Source organism: Rattus norvegicus, chromosome 1 (assembly GCF_036323735.1).
Source record: "Rattus norvegicus strain BN/NHsdMcwi chromosome 1, GRCr8, whole genome shotgun sequence".
NCBI classification, from domain to species: domain Eukaryota; kingdom Metazoa; phylum Chordata; class Mammalia; order Rodentia; family Muridae; genus Rattus; species Rattus norvegicus.
Genome location: NC_086019.1, coordinates 210,503,461 through 210,522,673, shown reverse-complemented (window position 1 = coordinate 210,522,673; position 19,213 = coordinate 210,503,461). Strand labels below are relative to the sequence as shown.

The 19,213-nt window shown below is 44.2% G+C and overlaps 1 protein-coding gene across 6 annotated transcripts in view; it reads right to left on the bottom strand.

The window, feature by feature from the left end:
- The window catches only part of Chka (choline kinase alpha), a 48,685-nt gene extending 32,080 nt beyond the window's left edge, over nt 1-16,605 (bottom strand). For 2 of the 6 annotated variants that reach the window (NM_001398586.1, NM_017127.3), the window contains exons 1-2: nt 15,978-16,559; nt 1,817-1,928 (exon numbers count right to left, since the gene is read on the bottom strand). In NM_001398586.1, the coding sequence (NP_001385515.1) occupies nt 1,817-1,928; nt 15,978-16,315 (450 nt within the window). In that variant the 5' untranslated portion in view covers nt 16,316-16,559. Of the gene's footprint in view, nt 1-1,816; nt 1,932-15,977 lie in introns of those variants that run through there. The other 4 variants (XM_039103117.1, XM_039103122.1, XM_006230707.5 and 1 more) reach the window with 3 other exon arrangements.
- Between the last annotated feature and the right edge of the window lie 2,608 nt (nt 16,606-19,213).

The window sequence follows — 19,213 nt, the reverse complement described above, 5'->3', positions numbered from 1 at the left end:
TCCAGTAGATTAACTTCCAATTTGAATAGAATGTAAATTTAACTCATCAATCACATTTCAAGTGTCTAACATTCACATGTACTTAGGTGGTGACAATCACATTAGACAAACTGTAAAGCACAGTTGCAGAGCTTTTCAAACTCTCATTACTGCAGCAAGGTCTAGGCATGGCAGCTCAGGCCTATAATCCCAGTATTCTAACTTGAAGGCCAAGATAAGGGCACTGCTGTGAGTTTGAGGGTAGCCTGCTTGGGCTACGGTGTGAAGATCCTGTCTCAAAAAACAAAATGAAAGTTTTAGTATAACACATGGAAGAACATAGCGTGAGCATTTAAAATGCTTCACTGGGGCCAGAGAGATGGCTCAGTGGTTAAGGACACTGCTCTTCCAGAGAACATGGGTTCAAATTCTAACATTCACACGAGAGCGCACAACATGCCTCAAAGTGCAGTTTCAGGGGATCCACTATCTTCTTTCATCTCCTTGGGCACTAGGCACATACCTAGTGCACATGCAGGCAAATATGCCCATACACATAAAATAATACTTAAGAATGCTTGTATTTGAGCTGTGCAGAAACGGCAGACCGGATCAGATGACGTAGCCGTTTGAGCAGTTAAACACACTGCTGCAATAGGAAACGCTTTAAAAGATCAAAAGTGGATACATCAGGCAGTGATATTCAAGGGAAAAGTTAATACTGACTCATTAAATGTGCCTAAAGGACACCTATTACTTCAAAACTATGCTTTAAAAATGTTACTTTTGGGCTAGAGAGATGACACAGTGGTTGAGAGCACTGGTGATCTTCTAGAGGTTCAGAGTTCAATTCCCAGCACCTACACGGCAGTTCAAAGTTCTATATCTCCAGACCCAGATGACCTGATGCCTTCTTCTGGCCTTTAAAGGAACCAGGCATGCAAGTGATGCACAGATACATATGCACGCAAAGCACCCATACACACAAAATACATTTAATAAACAAAGCAAAACTACAGTTTGGCAGCAAGCCTAGTGATACATGGCTGTAATCACAGAATGCAGGAAGCCAAAACAGGAGGATCTCAAGTCTAAGACCTGTTTGGATTAATATAGTGAGTTCCAGGCCATCATGGGCTACAGTGAAATCCTGACTCAAAAAAAAAAAAAATCAAACTAAATAAAATAAGATTATTAATCTAACAAATTAAAAGCTTTAAAGAACTCTCACCTGCACTGAGGTCATACTTTGTTAACTATAACATTCTTTAAAACTCAAACAATTCAAACAGGATGCTAATATTGTACATACTTTGAGTAAGAGGAGTTGCTCTTACAGAGAGCCTAAGTAGAATTCCCAGCACCTACATCACAGCTCACAACCATTTTAACTCCAGTCCTAGGGGATCTGATGCCCTCTTCTGGCCTCCACAAGTACTACATGCACATGGTAGACACAGGCAAACAACCATATGCATAAAATCAAAATATTTTAAACAAAAGTTATACATACAGGATAAAATATTGCTGATTAAGTCTAAAATACCTTCCCCATGTTAAAATTTATCATTTAAGAATGAACTGAAGTTCAATGTAGAAATCACTATCAAAGTCAGGTCAACCTTATGATTTCTCTAGAGTCCTAGTTTACTAATATTAGATTAAAAAATAAGAAGTGATAGACTGTAAACAATAAGCCAAGTGTGCAGCCCAATTAAAATAAAAGCAGTAAGTATCTTTAGTACATGTCTACAGTATTTAGGATCTCTTTGCAGGTATCTTAGGAAAGAGTGAAATGTCAGTGGACCGACCCCTCCCAGGTGAACCCTGAACTCACCATCTTTAAGATTGCCCCATACAGTCGCAAGAGCACTTTCCGAGGTTCATCACCAACACTGGCTATGGAGTCTGGCAAGGAACACTGGAACAGCATGTTACTGAGACCACCCCTGCGAGAGAATACACAGAAGGAAAAGCTCAGACATTCTTCCTGGGTGAATACAGACCAGTTGACAGATACTCACCTGAATCTTGGTGGATTCTCTCAGGATACTTGAAAGGTAGACTCCCATTTTCAAACAAATGAGTCCAATTGAATAGATAAATCCTCAATCTGGGTTTTCTAGAGTTGGGACCATTGAATCACCCTTGTATATCTTTTTTTTCTTTTTCTTTTTTCTTTTCTTTTTTTCGGAGCTGGGGACTGAACCCAGGGCCTTGCGCTTCCTAGGCAAGCACTCTACCACTGAGCTAAATCCCCAACCCCCACCCTTGTATATCTTAAACATGAGAAGGACCAAGGAAGAAGCTCCTTGGCACTAAGAATGGGAATACTCAGGTGCCTCTGCAAATCAATTATTTTTCTAACCTACAGCTTCCATTATACTATCCTGATCACTATCAAAATCTTTGGACAACTTTTTTATTCATTGGTAGAGTGTTTGCCACTGAGTAGATGTGGAGATCAGAGGACAAGCAGGCAGAACCTAGTGCTGTCCTTCTGTGATTCAGTCTCAGGGAGCACTCATGTTAGCAGGCTTGGAGGTAAGTTATCTTGTCCAGTGAATACTCCTTACCCAGCTGGGACGATCTTAAGACTTCTCCAGGGCTTTTTATTTGGTGTGTGAGTCTGAGACTTAACTATTTTATGCTAAGGTTAGTAAAAATACCTATCATTTTTTAACTAAGTCTTTAAAAAAAAAAACCTAAAACATTAGGGGCTTTTAGGAGATAATAATAACCTACAGTTATTTTCAGCTTTCACTGCTAAACCCAAAAGCAAACTACATGGTCCTTTAAACAGTAAACAGGAGAAAATCAACTGCTTTGGCTGGAGAAGACCAGGGACAGAAGATAATTGTTAAAAATGAACATTCTTAAAATGAAATTCTGTGCAATTATTGTACTGGCTGATTTTGTGTATCAACTTGACACAAGCTGGAGTTATCACAGAGAAAGGAGCCTCCCTTGAGGAAATGCCTCCATGAGACCCAGCTGTAAGGCATTTTCTCAATTAGTGATGAAGGGGAAGGGCCCCTTGTGGGTGGCACCATCACTGGGCTGGTAGTCTTGGGTTCTATAAGAAAGCAAGTTGGGGATTTAGCTCAGTGGTAGAACGCTTGCCTAGGAAGCGCAAAGCCCTGGGTTCGGTCCCCAGCTCCAAAAAAAAAGAACCAAAAAAAAAAAAAAAAACATTAACAGCAGAAGTTAAACCGGGCTGGGGATTTAGCTCAGAGGTAGAGCGCTTGCCTAGGAAGCGCAAGGCCCTGGGTTCGGTCCCCAGCTCCGAAAAAAAGAACCAAAAAAAAAAAAAAAAAAAAAAAAAAGAAAGCAAGCTGAGAAAGCCAGTAAGTAACATCTCTCCATGGCCTCTGCATCAGCTCCTACTCCCTGTGTGAGTTCCAGTCCTGACTTCCTTTGGTGATGAACAGCAATGTGAATGTGTAAGTTGAATAAAAATTCTCCTTCCCAACTTGCTTCTTGGTCATGATGTTTGTGCAGGAATAAAAACCCTGACTAAGACACTTAAGAACTATGGATAATTGCCTAGCAAGCGCAAGGCCCTGGGTTCGGTCCCCAGCTCCGAAAAAAAAGAAAAGAAAAAAAAAAAAAAGAACTATGGATAAAAAGGACTTCAACTGTGGTTTCCTAATTCCTATTCTGATTCCTGTTCAAGATCTAAGAACCCCAAGCTGGTCTAGAACTTTCTCCAGGTATGTAACACCATACCGTTTGATTCCCACCCCCACCCCCAATCGGTTAAAAACTTCTAAATACTACTATACAACTGTACTCAGTTTAGGCTTTTGTTTGTTTCGATTAGGTTTTGTAAGACAGGGTACCATATATGCCAGACTAATCTCAACCTCACTTCATTCACTATGTAGCCAAGGCTGGCTTTGAACTCCTGATTCTCCTGCTAAGATAAGTCTCACCCAAAGCCCCAGGGATTATAGTTGGTTGGAACACATCTAGTTGAAGAAGTTTTTCAGTAGGCTGCTAAAAACAATCCTCAATGTCTAGGAATGACAGCAAGAGTATAGGCTTATTCCCAGAAGACAAGGCAGTTGTCACTTTAGTTTAAAAGTCCAGGAAGAAGTCTCCAGGGAGAAGAACAGCAGCTTTCCTCTTCCTAAATTAAGCTGGGGTAGTGCCTCCCTTTGCTGGGCTTATCACAATTCACCACCATAAGCAGCTACAGCCAGCAGGAGCTTCTGACTACCAAGCAACAGGACAGGCCTCGTTTTTCTTCCTGTCACATCCTCTCCAAAGCCTAGTCAAATAAATGCCAGCACAGATGAACTACTGTTCTAAACTGTGTGACTTGATTCCAAGTTTGTCTTCATAGTCACAAAAGGCAGGCATGCTAAGAGAGCCAAAAACAAGCTCACAATTCAGACATCCTTAGTCTATTGTGTTACCTGCAGTTTCAGTTAGGCAACACACTGCAGTGAATAAGCTGTCTGTTACAGTTTGATGTTAGTCAGAATGAGTGAAATAGGGTCATTACACCAGCAGCCGAAGAACTATGAGAAACTAAACCAAGAAAAAAAAACCACACACATTGACCAATTAGTCAATCCTATGATTGGCAACAAGTCTGCTGCCAACAAAGGCCATAGAAATGGCAGTTAAAAATGCAACTGCCATATAAAATTATCAAAAATATAGATACTATTTCTCAAGGACTTCAAAGATTTTGAACCCACAAATTTAGCATCTTGTATAGTATTTTACAATAAACATGAGTCCCAACACAGCATAGCAAACACAAGATACTGAAGCCAAAAACAAAAATGACACAACACAAACACCAGCACAACCAGTAGGAAACAGCAAAGAACAGTAGAGCCAGGTAAATCTCCCTGAGTTCTAAGTCAGCCAAGAATACATAATAAAGAAAAAATAATTCTTGGGTTACATTTATAACTACTGGGTTTTTGTTTTATTTTGTTTTGTTAGGTGTTCTATCCCACAAAAATTAAATAAGTAAACATATTTGAAAGTATGCATACAGATGACTCACAGAGTTTACTGGCCTGGAGTCATCACTGTGAACATATCACTGTAGCTGCTGGGAGAAAGGGCAGGAAGATACTGAGTGAAACTCATATGTGAATGGATTCCAGATTAGATTATGAAATGTTTTTGATTCTTATAAACATGTTTTTTTTTTTTTTTACCTCATACTTTTTCTTTAAAAATATAGTGTTGGGGGCTGGAGAGATGGCTCAGTGGTTAAAGGCACTGACTGCTCTTCCAGAGGTCCTGAGTTCAATTCCCAGCAACTACATGGTGACTCACAACCATCTGTAATAGAACCCCATGCCCTCTTCTGGTGTGTCTGAAGACAGCTACAGTGTACTCATATAAATAAAAATAAATAAATCTTAAAAAAATATATAGTGTTGGTGGCACTGGCCTTTAATCCCAATGTTAGGTCGCGGGTGGTACATATATCCAGAAATAAGCACATGCTGGACTACCAAAGCATTTCTTTCTTTTTTTTTTTTCGGAGTTGGGGACCGAACCCAAGGCCTTGTGCTTCCTAGGTAAGCGCTCTACCACTGAGCTAAATCCCCAGCTCCCCAAAGCATTTCTAGTAGTTAGATAAAAACCAGCATTCCTTCAGAACTTGTAAAATAGGTTCCTGTCACCCAAAAGGAGTAATTTCCCTTGCCTCTGGCAGAAGCCATGTAAAATCCAGAAGAGTAATACATATAATTCCAGTGTGCCTCTGTCATGATGAAGGGCAGAGACAGGAGAATCCCAAAAGCTCATGGGCCAGCTGCCTAGTATATGCAATGAAGAAACACTGCCTCAAACAAAGGCAAATGTTGAGGTCTAACCTGAGGTTGTTAGCCACGAAACTCCATACATGTGCTATGGAATGTACCTGCTAGGGTGAGAGTGTGTGTGTGTGTGTGTGTGTGTGTGTGTGTGTGTGTATTTGTACATTTCAAAGATTTTCAAAGATGAGCTAGCAGCCTGGCCCTTCTCACTGTTCCCCTACCCTAAGACTCCCTTCACCTCAGAGCTTCCCTCCCCAGCTACTCACCCTGCTTATATTCCACATGATCTGTTCAACCTGTGCTCTCTTAATCCTCATGAAAATAGCCCAGTCTGCTTCCTTTTCTCTCTGCACTGCACACCCTTGCATATAACCAACACTCAGGAGGTTGAAGCAAACAGGTATCTCTGAGTCCCAGGACAGTCAGATAGGACTCCGAGGTCTCTAATACACACACAAACACACACACACAAACACACACACACAAACACACACGCACATGTACACACCGTTATCTAAAGCTTTCTGTAAAGTTCCTTAGTCCAATCACACAGCATTTGGTATATTCTGAACACTCCCCAAGAAGACTTTTTGGCCCAGATGTCTCTCATTCCTGGATTTCCTAACAAGAACTCTTAAAAAAAAAAAAAAAATTGCCATCTATGGGGCCAGTCACTTTAGTTCCAGCACTCAAAGAGGCTCAGCCCTCAGAAGGCAGAGGCAGGAAGATCTCTGAGAGTTTGAGGCCATCCTGGTCTATGTATCATCTCTAGGGCAGCCAGGGCCACACAGTAAGTCTCTCATTTTAAGCCTCATGTAAGGACTAAGTGTACTCTACTGGTTTCACCCATCATTTTACTTTAAATAATGAGAGTTTCAAGTTGGAAAGATGGCTCAGTGGTTAAGAGAGGTGTCTGCTCTTCCAGAGGTCCTGAGTTCAATTCCCAGGAACCATGTGATGGCTCACAACCATCTGTAGTGAGGTCTGATGCTCTCAGGTGTACATGCAGATAGAGCACTCGTATACATTAAGTAAATATAAATAAATCTTTAAAAACTAGTATGATCTTATTTAAAACAAAACAAAAACAAAAAACTAGAGTTTTAACTGGGTAGCACAGGCCTTTCTTTAATCCCCATACTTGGAAAGCAGAGGCAGGTGGATCTCTGTGAGTTTGAGACTAGTCTGGTCTACTGAGTAAGTTCCAGGACAGCCAGGAAACCCTGTCTCAAAAAACAAAACAAACAAATAAAAAACCTCAAGAACTGGTTAGCTTGCTTCATTCTCCCAACTTGTCCTTCTCAAGACTTCAGGAAAGGAAGAAAGAAAACAGCCTGTTTCCTGTGGGAGGTAAACAGAGACTTGTCTTCTGACTTGAAAGGCAGTGTTAGCTCAAGAGCAGCAAATACCAATCACCCAGGAGACTTAAGAGTGGGGACTGAGTCCCACACACAACAAAACCCCAGCTGGAACATGAGAAGAAAACAAGATGGCCAGGCCCTCAACAGCTGCAAACAAATATTGTCCTCTGTCTCACCAGTTTCAAAGCCCTTCAGGATGAGACACCACAGCATTGCTCTTAAACCATTGTTCACTCCCAGGCACAGGGAGCCTGTCCAACCTTGGTGTCCAAGTACAGAGTAGTCAAATACAGGCAGCTTCTCAAACCTTGGCAACCTATTTACTGTCTCCAATCACTGGGCACTCTCAAGTCAGGCTGGCTGTGAAAACTGCTTTTCATGTTTGGCTGCTCTGAAAAGTTCACATACATGATATGTATCTTCCACATATAAAAGGAAGTGAAATCTGATGAAATACTGGCACCAAACTTTCACAATCCTAAGAGTAAACCCAAGTAACCATGACTTACTTATTCCACATCATATGGCCTACATTAAAACATCCTTGAGCACCTGGAAGCTGACATACATGTAATTATGGCAACTTACTAATATCCATTTCTTGGGCAGGTGACACAACCCTTTAACCTTAGCAATTGGGAAGCAGAGGCAGGAGGATCGCTTGTGAGTTCAAGCCAGCTAGGGCTTCATAGAAAGACCCTTTACAAAAAGAAAATAAAAACTTAAAATAAAACAACAACCCTGGGGCTGGGGATTTAGCTCAGTGGTAGAGCGCTTGCCTAGGAAGCGCAAGGCCCTGTGTTCAGTCCCCAGCTCTGGAAAAAAAGAACAAAAAAAAAAAAAAAAAACAAAACAAAAAAAAAAAAAAAACCAAAACACCTAACAAAACAAAACTAAACTAAACAAACAAAAAACATTCAAAGCCTCAAATCGGTCTAAAGCCAGCAAATGTGAGGCCAGCCTGACTTATATAAGTTTCAAAAGCAAAATTTGCTAACTAAGTGTAGTGGCACATTCCTTTAATCCCAGTGCTTTAGAGACAGAAGCAGGTTGATCTCTATATGTTTGACGTCAGCTTGATCTATATAGTAAGTTCTTGGCCAATCAAGAGAGAGTGGGTTGGGGATTTAGCTCAGTGGTAGAGTGCTTGCCTAGCAAGCGCAAGGCCCTGGGTTCAGTCCCCAGCTCCGGAAAAAAAAAAAAAAGAAAAAAGAAGAAAGAAAAAAGAAAAAAGAGAGATCCTTAGCCACAGAGAGATCCTGTCTAAAATAAATGCATGGATGGATGGATGGATGGATGGATGGATGGATGGATGGATGGATGGATGTGTGTGTGTGTGTGTGTGTGTGTGTGTGTGTGTGTGTGTGTGTGTGTGTGTATCTCCAGCACTGGGAAGCATAGGACCCCCTGGGTTTGCTGACTAGCAAGTCTAGGCAGATTGGTGAGCTCTACATTCAATAAAAGACCCTATCTAAAATATAGGGTGCAGGACTAAAGAGATGGCTCAGTAGTTAAAAGCACTGATTGCTCTTCCAGAGGATCTGGGTTCATTTTCCAACACCCATATGGGAGCTCACAACTGTTTGTAACTCCAGTTCCAGGGGACCCAACAACCTCACACAGACATATATGCAGGCAAAACAACCAATACAAATAAAATAAAAATAGATCATTAAAAAATGGACAGTGATTAAAGACAATGCTAGATATGACTTCTGGACTCTACGCAGATGCATACACATATAATTTTTAAAAGTAAACCAAAAGGAATAGTGACTATGGTCAAATATTTGAAAATAAAGAAGCCTGACTTTGACTACTCGCCACCTTTCAGGGTTCAGGAGTACTCTCCCCATTTCACAAAATAATTCCATATGTCTCCTTTCTAGTTCAACCATGGAGCTAACCTCCCAATCCTTATGAAAGAATGAAAGAAAGGAAGGAAAAAAGAAAGAGAAAGAAACATCTATTTCTTTCACAATATGTATACAGATGTTTTGTCTGTATGTATGTGCACCAAGTATGTGCCTGGTGAGCAAAGAGGTCAGAGAGGATGTCAAGTCCTCTCAAACCAGAGTTACAAATGTCTGTCAGCAACCAGTACCTTTAACCATCGAGTCTCATCTCTCTAGTCCCCACCCTCCTCTCAGTCCTTATTTTGTATGTGTTCTGCCATCAGCCCAGAGGCTACTGCAATATTAATAAACAAAATGAGAAGGATTAGAAAGTGCATTGTCAAAGACAGATTACAATCTCTATGAAAAACTAAAAATAAGGGTTTCTCTAACTTAAAAGACAGGAATCCTGTGGGGTTGGGGATTTAGCTCAGTGGTAGAGCGCTTGCCTAGGAAGCGCAAGGCCCTGGGTTCGGTCCCCAGCTCCGGAAAAAAAAAAAAAAAAAAAAAAGACAGGAGTCCTAGAGAGAGGCCGCCTGACAAGGCTCCAATGGAAGGGAAGGCCAGCTGCAGGTAATGTGGTGCACGTGTTACCTCTGCACTCAAGCAAAGGCAGGGAGATTTCTGAGTTTAAGGCCAGCCTGGTCTCCACAGCAAGTTCAAAGCCAGACAGACTACATAGTGAGACCCTGTTGCAAAAATAAATAAAGAGCCAAGCAGTGGTGGCTTTAATCCCAGTACTCAGGAAGTAGAGGCAGGTGGATCTCTGTGAGTTCAAGGCCAGTCTGGTCTATACGACATGTTCCAGGGCAGTTTCAGGACAACACAGAGAAACCCTGTCTCAAAAAACCAACAATAATCGTTTAATTAACTAGTTAATTAAAAATCAACAACAGAACGAAGGCATCAGTGTAGAAACTAGACAAGCTAAGAGACAAGGTACAAGAACATAGAGGGCAGAAGGAAAGGAAACACAGCTACAACAGTACTGAAGTTCCACTCAGCTTAGGGGAAGCTACATGCTGAGAACTCCCACCCAAAATGAGAAATGATGCAATGTCCTGATTTCCAGTTTCCAGTATGGCATGCAGAAAGAGCCACTCAATCCGAACATGAAAAAGCTCTTCTTAGATTTACCAATGTGGTGAGGTTGCAAGCAGACTGCTCCCCAAAAAGTAAGTAGATAGGCCGTCAGAAGCAGAGCAGAAACTGTACAGCACCTAGTACAGGAAGGACAGGAAGCCCTCATAACTGATAAAACTGTTGGAAGCTCAGGGTGAATAACTCACAACTACAGGGATGAAAGGGTATGCAAGTGTGTGCCAAAAATCTCAGCACTTGGGTGCTGGAGCCACACAAAAGCAAGGAAGTAAACCAGGGAGGGAGGGAGAGGTGTACTTCAAGTAGTACCCCCCCCCCAGTTTCAAAAAGCTTTATTTTTATTGAGAGGTCATGGCTGATCTGGAGTATAGGGATAACCATGAAGACTGTGTTGGCTGGTCCTAGGAGCCGAAGGTGGCAAGGAGATGGTCCTTGGATGCTGCGACTGGAGAGACTTGTAAGGCATCTAGAATCTAATAAAGTGGGAGTCCCCTGGTCTATTCTGCCCAAACACTGTTGAAGCAAGACACAGATCGACAGGACCTCCAAGGCACTGCTCTGCCTGCAGACCTCTTAACAGTACATTCAAAACTATTTTTAAAGAGGGGGCTTAGAGAGAGTGATGTGCCCAGTTAAGAGCAACTTGCTGTTCTCACAGAGGATCTCAGTTCAGTTCCCAGCATCCACATTAGACAGCTCGCAACCGCCTGTAACTCCAGAGGATCCAATACCTACCTGCCTTTTGGACTTTATGGGCTCCTATAAGCAAGCATACCCCTCCCCCAACACACACACACACACACACACACACACACACACACACACACCACTAAAAATAAACCTTTGCTGGGCTGTGAAGTGATCCTAGCACTCAGGAGGCAGAGGCAGTTGGATCTCTGAGTCTATAGCCAGCCTGGTCTACAGAGTGAGCTCCAGAACAGCCAGGGCTAAACGGAGAAACTCTACCTCAAAAATAAAAATAAATATAGGGGTTGGGGATTTAGCTCAGTGGTAGAGCGCTTGCTTGCCTAGGAAGCGCAAGGCCCTGGGTTCGGTCCCCAGCTCTGGAAAAAAAAGAACCAAAAAAAAAAAAAATATATATATATATATATCAACCTTTAACAGAGAAAGGGACGGGGTTGGGGATTTAGCTCAGTGGTAGAGCGCTTGCCTAGCAAGCGCAAGGCCCTGGGTTCGGTCTCCAACTCCGAAAAAAAGAACAAAAAATAAAATAAAATAAAATAAACCAGAGAGAGGGAAGAAAGAAAATGGGCTTGTTGTAATCATGTTCAATCACTGGCCTCTCAACTCCCATGTCTGAATCCATGAGAAGAAGCATTGAACCTATTGAAGTCCACAGGTAAGGCAGCTCTTCCAAGTGGCCCTGGAGTCCAAGCATTTATAGGACCTGAGTTTTAAGTATTAATACTTAAGAATTAATACTTAGGGCTGGAGAGATGGCTCAGCGGTTAAGAGCACTTATTGCTCTTCCAGAGGTCCTGAGTTCAATTCCCAGCAACCACATGGTGGCTCACAACCATCTGTAATGAGATCTGGTGCCCTCTTCTGGTGTGTCTGAAGATAGCTATATGTACTTATAGAAATAAAAATTAATCAAAAATAAAAAAAAAACGCATCCCCCACTCTCCCTCTCCTTTAAAAAAAAAAAGAATTAATACTTAACAAAGAATCACAGGCATGTGGTGCATATATATATATACATGCAAACAAAACACTCATAAAATACAAATTATTTTTTAAAAAAGGAATTCTATTTACTACTAGAGATGTAAGCTCCTCTTTTGCACTGTTGAGAAGTCTATAGCAACATAAAGTAGAATGCAGAAAAAAATCCCCATAACTATTTCATAGTTATCAACAAATAAATTATTAAATTTATAAAAAGGCAAAGAAGACAGATTAGCCAAAATAGTTTTGGAAATGAAGAAAAGAATCAGAGCTAACACTATCACCCTTTAAAACTACAATAATTGGGGCTGGAGAGATGGCTCAGCAGTTAAGAGCCCCAACTGCTCTTCCAGAGGTCCTGAGTTCAATTCCCAGCAACCACATGGTGGCTCGCAACCATCTGTAAAGAGATCTGATGCCCTCTTCTGGTGTATCCGAAGACAGCTACAGTGTACTTATATATAATAAATGAATAAATCTTAAAAAAATAAAAATAAAACTACAATAATTAAGGAGGGATTGCTCAGCAGTTAAGAGCACTTGCTAGTCTTACAGAACACTCAGGCTTTGTTCCCAGTTCTCTTATAGCTCATAAACACCTGTAAATTCAGTTACAAGGGATCAGGTACCCTCCTCATCTGGTCTCCATGGACAGTGCATACATGTACATGAATGCATGCAGACAAACTACTCACACACACAAGATAAAATAAATAAATATAAGCCACGTATATAGGCACATACCTTCAATCTCAGCACTGGAGACCAAGATCTCTGTGAGTTCAAGGCCAGTCTGGTCTATATAGTGAGTTCCAGGCCAATCAAGGATATACAGTGAGACTATGTCTCAAAAAAAAATTAAATGAAACTAAAAATGTTGATAAAAATAAACTTGGAAAAGCCCACAAACACAATCTTTGACAAGAGCAAGAGCCATACCATAGAGAAAAACAGTACTTTTGGCAACTAGTCTCAGAGCAACTGGACACCACATACAGACACACGTAAAAGTCCAGAAACAAACCCCTTTAATAAACTTCAAATGAAACATGCACCTCAATGTAAAATGCAAAACAGTAAAATTTCAGCACCAACACAAAATCCAGATGATACAATGTCTGATGATAATTTTTCAGTTAACACAATGAAGGCAAGATCCAAGGCCAGGTATAGAGTGCATGCTCTGGTTTGAGTATGATACTGAAAAAAATAATAAAGACAAAAAAAAAGCCAGGCTCAGCAATCCATACTCATAATCCCATAACTTTGGAAGTTGAGACAGAGAATTACTAAGAGTTTGAGGCCACCCTGAGCTACAAAGTTAGAGTCTGCCCAACGACCCCACCAAAAAAAAAAAAAAAAAGACAAGAAAAAAAAGAAAGCCAAACTGAGAAGAAGTTAGAGGTCATTTTTCAGTACACAGGACCATATCTCACAAAGTGCTGAATGTGAAATGCTCTCTAGGAATCGGTCTTAAGGGAAAGTAGAAACAAGCCTACAGCCAAGTATGTTAAATACTGATGTCAAGGCCAGCAACCCTTAAGTCCTGGAGAGGAAATAATAGATGGGGGATGTGCTCCTTCTTTTTGGTTCTCCCTGAGTGAGGCCTTGAAGCAGGAATGTTAAAAGCAGTCCTGGGGAAAGGACTGCCAAGCAGAGCAAAGAAAAGCCTGGTACTGAAACACAGAGCTCTTTCAGAAGCACTGGGCCCAGTGGAAGGAGTTCAGCCATTGTGGTTGGGGAAAGGGAGATTTTAAAAGAGTAACAGTTCCAGGTAGACTGAAACCCAGGTTTAGACTTTTGCAAACAATTTTAGGTTTTATTTCCTAGCTACAAAAGCCATGGAGCAACGGATGGCATTTGTGAAACTGCTGTCAACAGGATAGAGAATGAACTAGATAGAAGGTGGTACATACAGAATGATGCTGAGATGGCTGGGACCTCCTGTTACCATGTGACGAGGCAAAAGAGAGACTTATGGGGGAACAGAGCAAATAGGACGAAGGAATTGGAGCCTGGCTACTATTAAGGCAAGGGCAGAAAATACATTCTGAGGTGGGAAGGAGTCAAATGGCTAAACCTGGGACAGGCTGAATGAACTGAAATGAATAAATCAGGCAGATGGACTAGACCCAGCAAAAGTAACAGACAGGCCACTAACTTAAAGGTAGTTACTACCTCTTCCCCACACCTTAAATCATCCTTTCTCCTTATTCAATATATTCTATAACCACTGACTATCCCGCACGTTTACAGCATGCCACATTTTAAAAGACACTGCAATCCAAAAGGAAAGTCCTGTCTTCAATACTAACTCTTAGAGAAAAAAAAAAGGAAAACCCCAAAAGATTCTCCATACTTTTGCAATGACTAGTTTGAGCAAAACAGATTTAACTGATGAGTGACACAGTCCCTGGAGACAATCACAAACAGGCCTAAGGCTGGGTATAGGGCTGTCCAAACAGACCTCAGGGCCAATGTAAAAGAGAGGAACACCAGAGGGCTGTCAATGGACCTCAGACAAGTCACTCCTTCAGAGTTTTGGTTTAGTTTGAGGAAACAAGATCTCATGTAATCCAGGTTGGACTCCAACTTCAAACCTGCCATGTAGCCCAGGCTAGCCTTTAACTCTTGATATTCCTACCTCTCCCTCCAAAGTGCTGGAACAAGCACATCCCCTGAGACCTACCTTTACTTCTATAGGGAGAAGAATGTGCCACAGTAATCTCTATCATTCCCCTGGTGACAACTGCCAAGCCTGCCAGAGGACAAGTTTGGGGACAAATTTTTCTAGGACACTCAACAATGATTTGAGTATCTGTGGTTCTCTTTTTCTACTACCTACCAACTACCTTTTAACTATCTGCTCAGACATATCTGACATATTCTCATGTCCATGAGGGGCCTGAAAAGCTAAGAGGAAGTGCCATCCATCCAAAGAGTTAATTTTGCTGCATTCATGACTCTGGTGAAAGACTGGGCATGGAAAAGGAATCAAATGACTAGAACTGGATTTGAGGATTATTGATGGCAGCCAGCCAGCCAGCCAGCCAGTCAGTTTCTAGACACTTGGCACTCAACTGGGTCAACCAATCAAACAGAAACTGGTAGAAAATGACCAAATGGGTTTTTAAAGGTAAAAAAAAAAAAAGTTCAATACTGAATGTCAAGCACTTGTACAAAATGGCAAGGGTACAGCTACATTTCTCTATTAGTCTGAATACATTAAAAAAATTTTCTAATCTAAGATGAAATATATTTAAATTTAAAAGGAGTGGAGAATGCCAGGCAGATGCTTTTAATCCCAGCACTCGGGGAGGCAGAGGCAGTGGATTTCTGTGAGTCTACATAGTGAGTTCCAAGACAACCAGAGCTCTGTGTGTGTGTGTGTGTGTGTGTGTGTGTGTGTGTGTGTGTGTGTCGCACGCACTCAGGATCCTCAGTGGTTCAAAGTCAGGCTCCAATACCTAGGATGCTCAAGGCTACTCTGCCCACAAGAGATCCATCTTTCAGAGAAGGAATTCTTTTTATTTCACGATTATTTGTGAAGCCACACCTCCAGACGCTGGCCAGTAACACAGGTTGACAAAGACTTAAGAGCCTCAGAAGGAGATGAGTGACTGACTGCTACCTTCCATTAACACACATCAACTTCCTTTCTACCTCTTTTGGAGACTGTATCTTGCCATGTAGTTCTGGCTGACCTGAAGCTATGTAGGCCAAACCAGCCTCGAAAATATATAGAGATCCGCCTGCCTCTGCCTCCCCGAGTGCCAAAGGAGAATTTCTGGAAGGGGAGAGGGCTGTGATCAAATTACAGACTAAAGGGATTACAAGGAAAAGTTACCCGGGGACTTTTCCTCCCTCTTTTTCTAAAGCCCAGCCACACATCCCTTTTTCATTGAAGGCCCTCGTAGGGAAACGGCTTCCTAGACTCATCTATTTTGAGCTTTGGTACAGAATGTACTTGTGTGACTGCACAGTATTGTTCTCCCGCAAGGGACCAGCATCCCAGCTCACGTATTCTCAAAGCTCGCCCGCAGGCGGCCTTCCGCGCTGCGGGGTGTGTGCTCCTGGATCCATGCGCAGCGCTCACCTCTACCCGGGCCGCCGCCCCGCCCCGCCCCCACCTCCCCCCGCGCGGTGCCGCAGTCACCGACCTGATGACACTGATGTGGAACTGGTCCTCGCGAAGGCCCCTCCAGGCTCCGGGCAGGAATTCCTTGCACCACAGGTAGGCCCTGCGCCGCGTCCGGGGCTCGGGTTGTTCGTCCGCTAGCGGCGGTGATGGCGGCGGGGGCAGCGGCAGGGGCGGCGGTGGTGGCGGCGGCAGCGCGAGAGGTTGGGACCGGCCACCAAGCTGCTTGGACTCCAGCTCGCCTGCGGCATCGCGCTGCTGCCCTACGCCGGGCGTCGGGGCAGCGCTGCCACCGCAGCTCAGCAGCAGCCCAAGCGGGGACGGCTCGGCCTCGCCCCCGGTGCAGAACTTGGTTTTCATGCTGGATAAGCGGTCGAGAAGGCGCGGACGGCCACAGCAGGAGAGGGCCACACTCGGGGTCCGGCTGGATGCCCGCCTCTGGGGGCCGGCGCGGGGAATGGCTCACCGGCTTCACTGACCGGCGGGGCGGCGGTTGTGGGAGCGCGCGGGGAAGCGACGTCGGCGACTGCGGGGAGAGGCAGCAATGGACGCCGAGCAGCAGTGACGAGAGACGAGCGCGGGAGGCTGACGGCGGGCGACTGCTGTAGTGGGCCGCGGGGCTCGCTCCTTTACAGAGTAGCACGCGGAGAGCCTAGCGTCACTGCCCGCCCCCGCGCTCGCCGCTGATTGGACACTGCGGCGCATCACAACCGCCGCCACCCTCGCCACGCCGCTTTCCCATTGGCTGCGGCACAGCCCCTCCTCGCCTCAGGCGGTGAGCCCACGGTGAGGGAGGGGCCAGTGCACCGGGGGCGGGGCCTTGTCTAGGGGTCGCGAGGGTCCTAGAAAGGACCCGCTACCTCGGTTGCCAGCACTCACAAGGTGGCGCCTTCGCGGACTTGGGCCTCTCGAGGCTAGAGAGTCGAGTCGAGGCCTCTGCAGCTTTGGCAGACCCTAGAGTGAGTGTTGAGAGGGAAACTTTCCTTACACGCCCCCAGGTCTGAAAGTGGTGATTTGAAAGGCCCCGGGGATTTTGCAGGAGCTGGCAGGAAATTGGTGTCTGGAGGCTAGCTGCTCTTTCCGCGTGACCTTGGGGCAAGGCAGCTCCTGAAGGAGCTTTGTGGGTGTTCCCATTTCCCAGGCGTTGTTCGAGATGCATCCACGCTTGATACAACTCCCGGCCGGAGGCATTTTTCCTCTGCGGTTCTAATATCAAAAAGAGACTGGGTCAAGGCCACACACCCTCTTGTCAGCTGACTGCGCTCTCGGCTTTAAGCCTCCCTCTACGCACCGCAGCCTCAGTTTCCCTGTCCGTGGTGCTGAGGATGTCAGCTAGATTCAGGACATTTTCCTAACAGCCTGGCCTCAACAGCCGCCAGAATTGCTAGCCAAGGGTGCTTCCTGTCTTTTTGGACGCTGTCATCTGCCGCCCCCCCCCCTTTCCTGGCTGTCCAGTCGCGTGACCATGACTAACGTACCTTTGCCCTAGGGCATGGAAGGGGGCCAAGGCCCTACTCTGAATGCCCACACATTGCCTCATTCTTTGGTCTGATCTTTCAGTCCTTCCAGGAAGTAATTGAGGCTACAAAGAATATAAAAGTACAGGTCTGTGTTGTGGGGTATAACTAGGAAGAAAAGTTTCTCCAGCTGCCAAAGGTCTAGAAAATCCAGAGCCCAACATGCAGAAAATGGCTTCTTTGTGGGTTTTTACAGTCTGCTGGAAGCCAAAAACTCTTCAAAAAGAGTAGATACTTATCTGGTCTTACTCTCCCTAAAATGATATTACTGAAAAGAATGCAAATAATCTAAGCATGGTGGCACATGACACTAATACCAGTAGTTGAGAGGCAGAGGCAGAGGCAGAGGCAGAGGCAGAGGCAGAGGCAGAGGCAGAGGCAGAGGCAGAGGCAGAGGCAGAGGCAGAGGCAGGCAGATCTCTGCAAGTTGAAGACTAGCCTGGTCTACTCAGTAAGTTTCAGGACAGCCCAAGTTTCCTAGTGAGACCCTGTCTGTGAAAAAAAAAAAGTGCAAATGGAAGGAGACTTAGGAGGATCCCTCGGAGCTAGACCTGGAGTTGAACTTCAGAGAAGTAGGGAAAAAAGGAGGCCTAGCTTAAGAGTACCACTGTGTGCTAGAAAGGCTAAGAAATCAAGGCCTCCATTCAGGAAGGCATTGAGATAAGGGAGCGAAGGACTTTGAAAACAGCAGTCCACGTGGAGGTGGGGCCGTGCCACTGGCCTTCGCAGGTGACTGGCCCTTTGTCCCCATATGAGTCCCCATAATCTCAGAGGAATGTTGGCAAGCTGGCTGAGAGGAGAGCTCTATAATTTGCAGTAACGTTTTCTCTGACCTCTTCTGGTTTAGACTATGAGAACCCACAAGGCGCCTTCGTGGGAACACAATTTCCAGTAGCAGCAAGAGGTCACCCTGGTGAAAGGGTTGGAAAGGCTCCCTCCTGGCAGCCAAAGCTAGGAAAGAACATGAACATATATCACCCACATAAAAACTCTAGCCAGAATAAAACCCTGCCTGGAACACACACACACACACACACACACACACACACACACACACACACACACACACGAGGGGTGGAAAACCTTATTAATGGCATATATGAAATTGCCTTAATGAATCTATCACTTTGATACCAGCTTTAAACAAATGAGGTGGTAGCCGGGCAATGATGCTGCCACATGCCTTTAGTCCCAGTACTCGGAAAGCAGAGGAAAGTGAACCTGTGAGTTTGAGGACTGACTGGTCTACAGAGCAAGTTTCAGGATGACACAGAGAAACCCTGTCACAAAGAGCAAAACAAACAAACAAACCAACAAAGCTGGGTGTAGTGGGATGTCTTAGAATCCTAGAGTTAGAGAGGCAGAGTCAGGTTCATTCCTGGGGCTCACTAGCAGCCAGCCTAGCCAATTTGGCAAGTTCCAGGCTAGGAAGGGACCCTGTCTCAAAAAACAAGATAGCCGACACTTGAAGAATATCACCTGAGGATGCCTGCTGGTCTCTCCACAAGTGAGGACACACCCACATGTGCACGTGCACACACACACACACCCACACATACACACAAAGCAGAACTTGCCCAAGACCACACAGGTAGGAAATGATAGCCTGGATCTAAACGTAGGTGATGTGGCTATAGGGTTGATTTAGGGTCACTTCAAGCAGTTTCTCCCCTCTGTCATTCCAAGCTTTCCAAATCACAAAAAGTGGGTGGGGCCAATGGGTCCAACTCCGCTTTGTAAG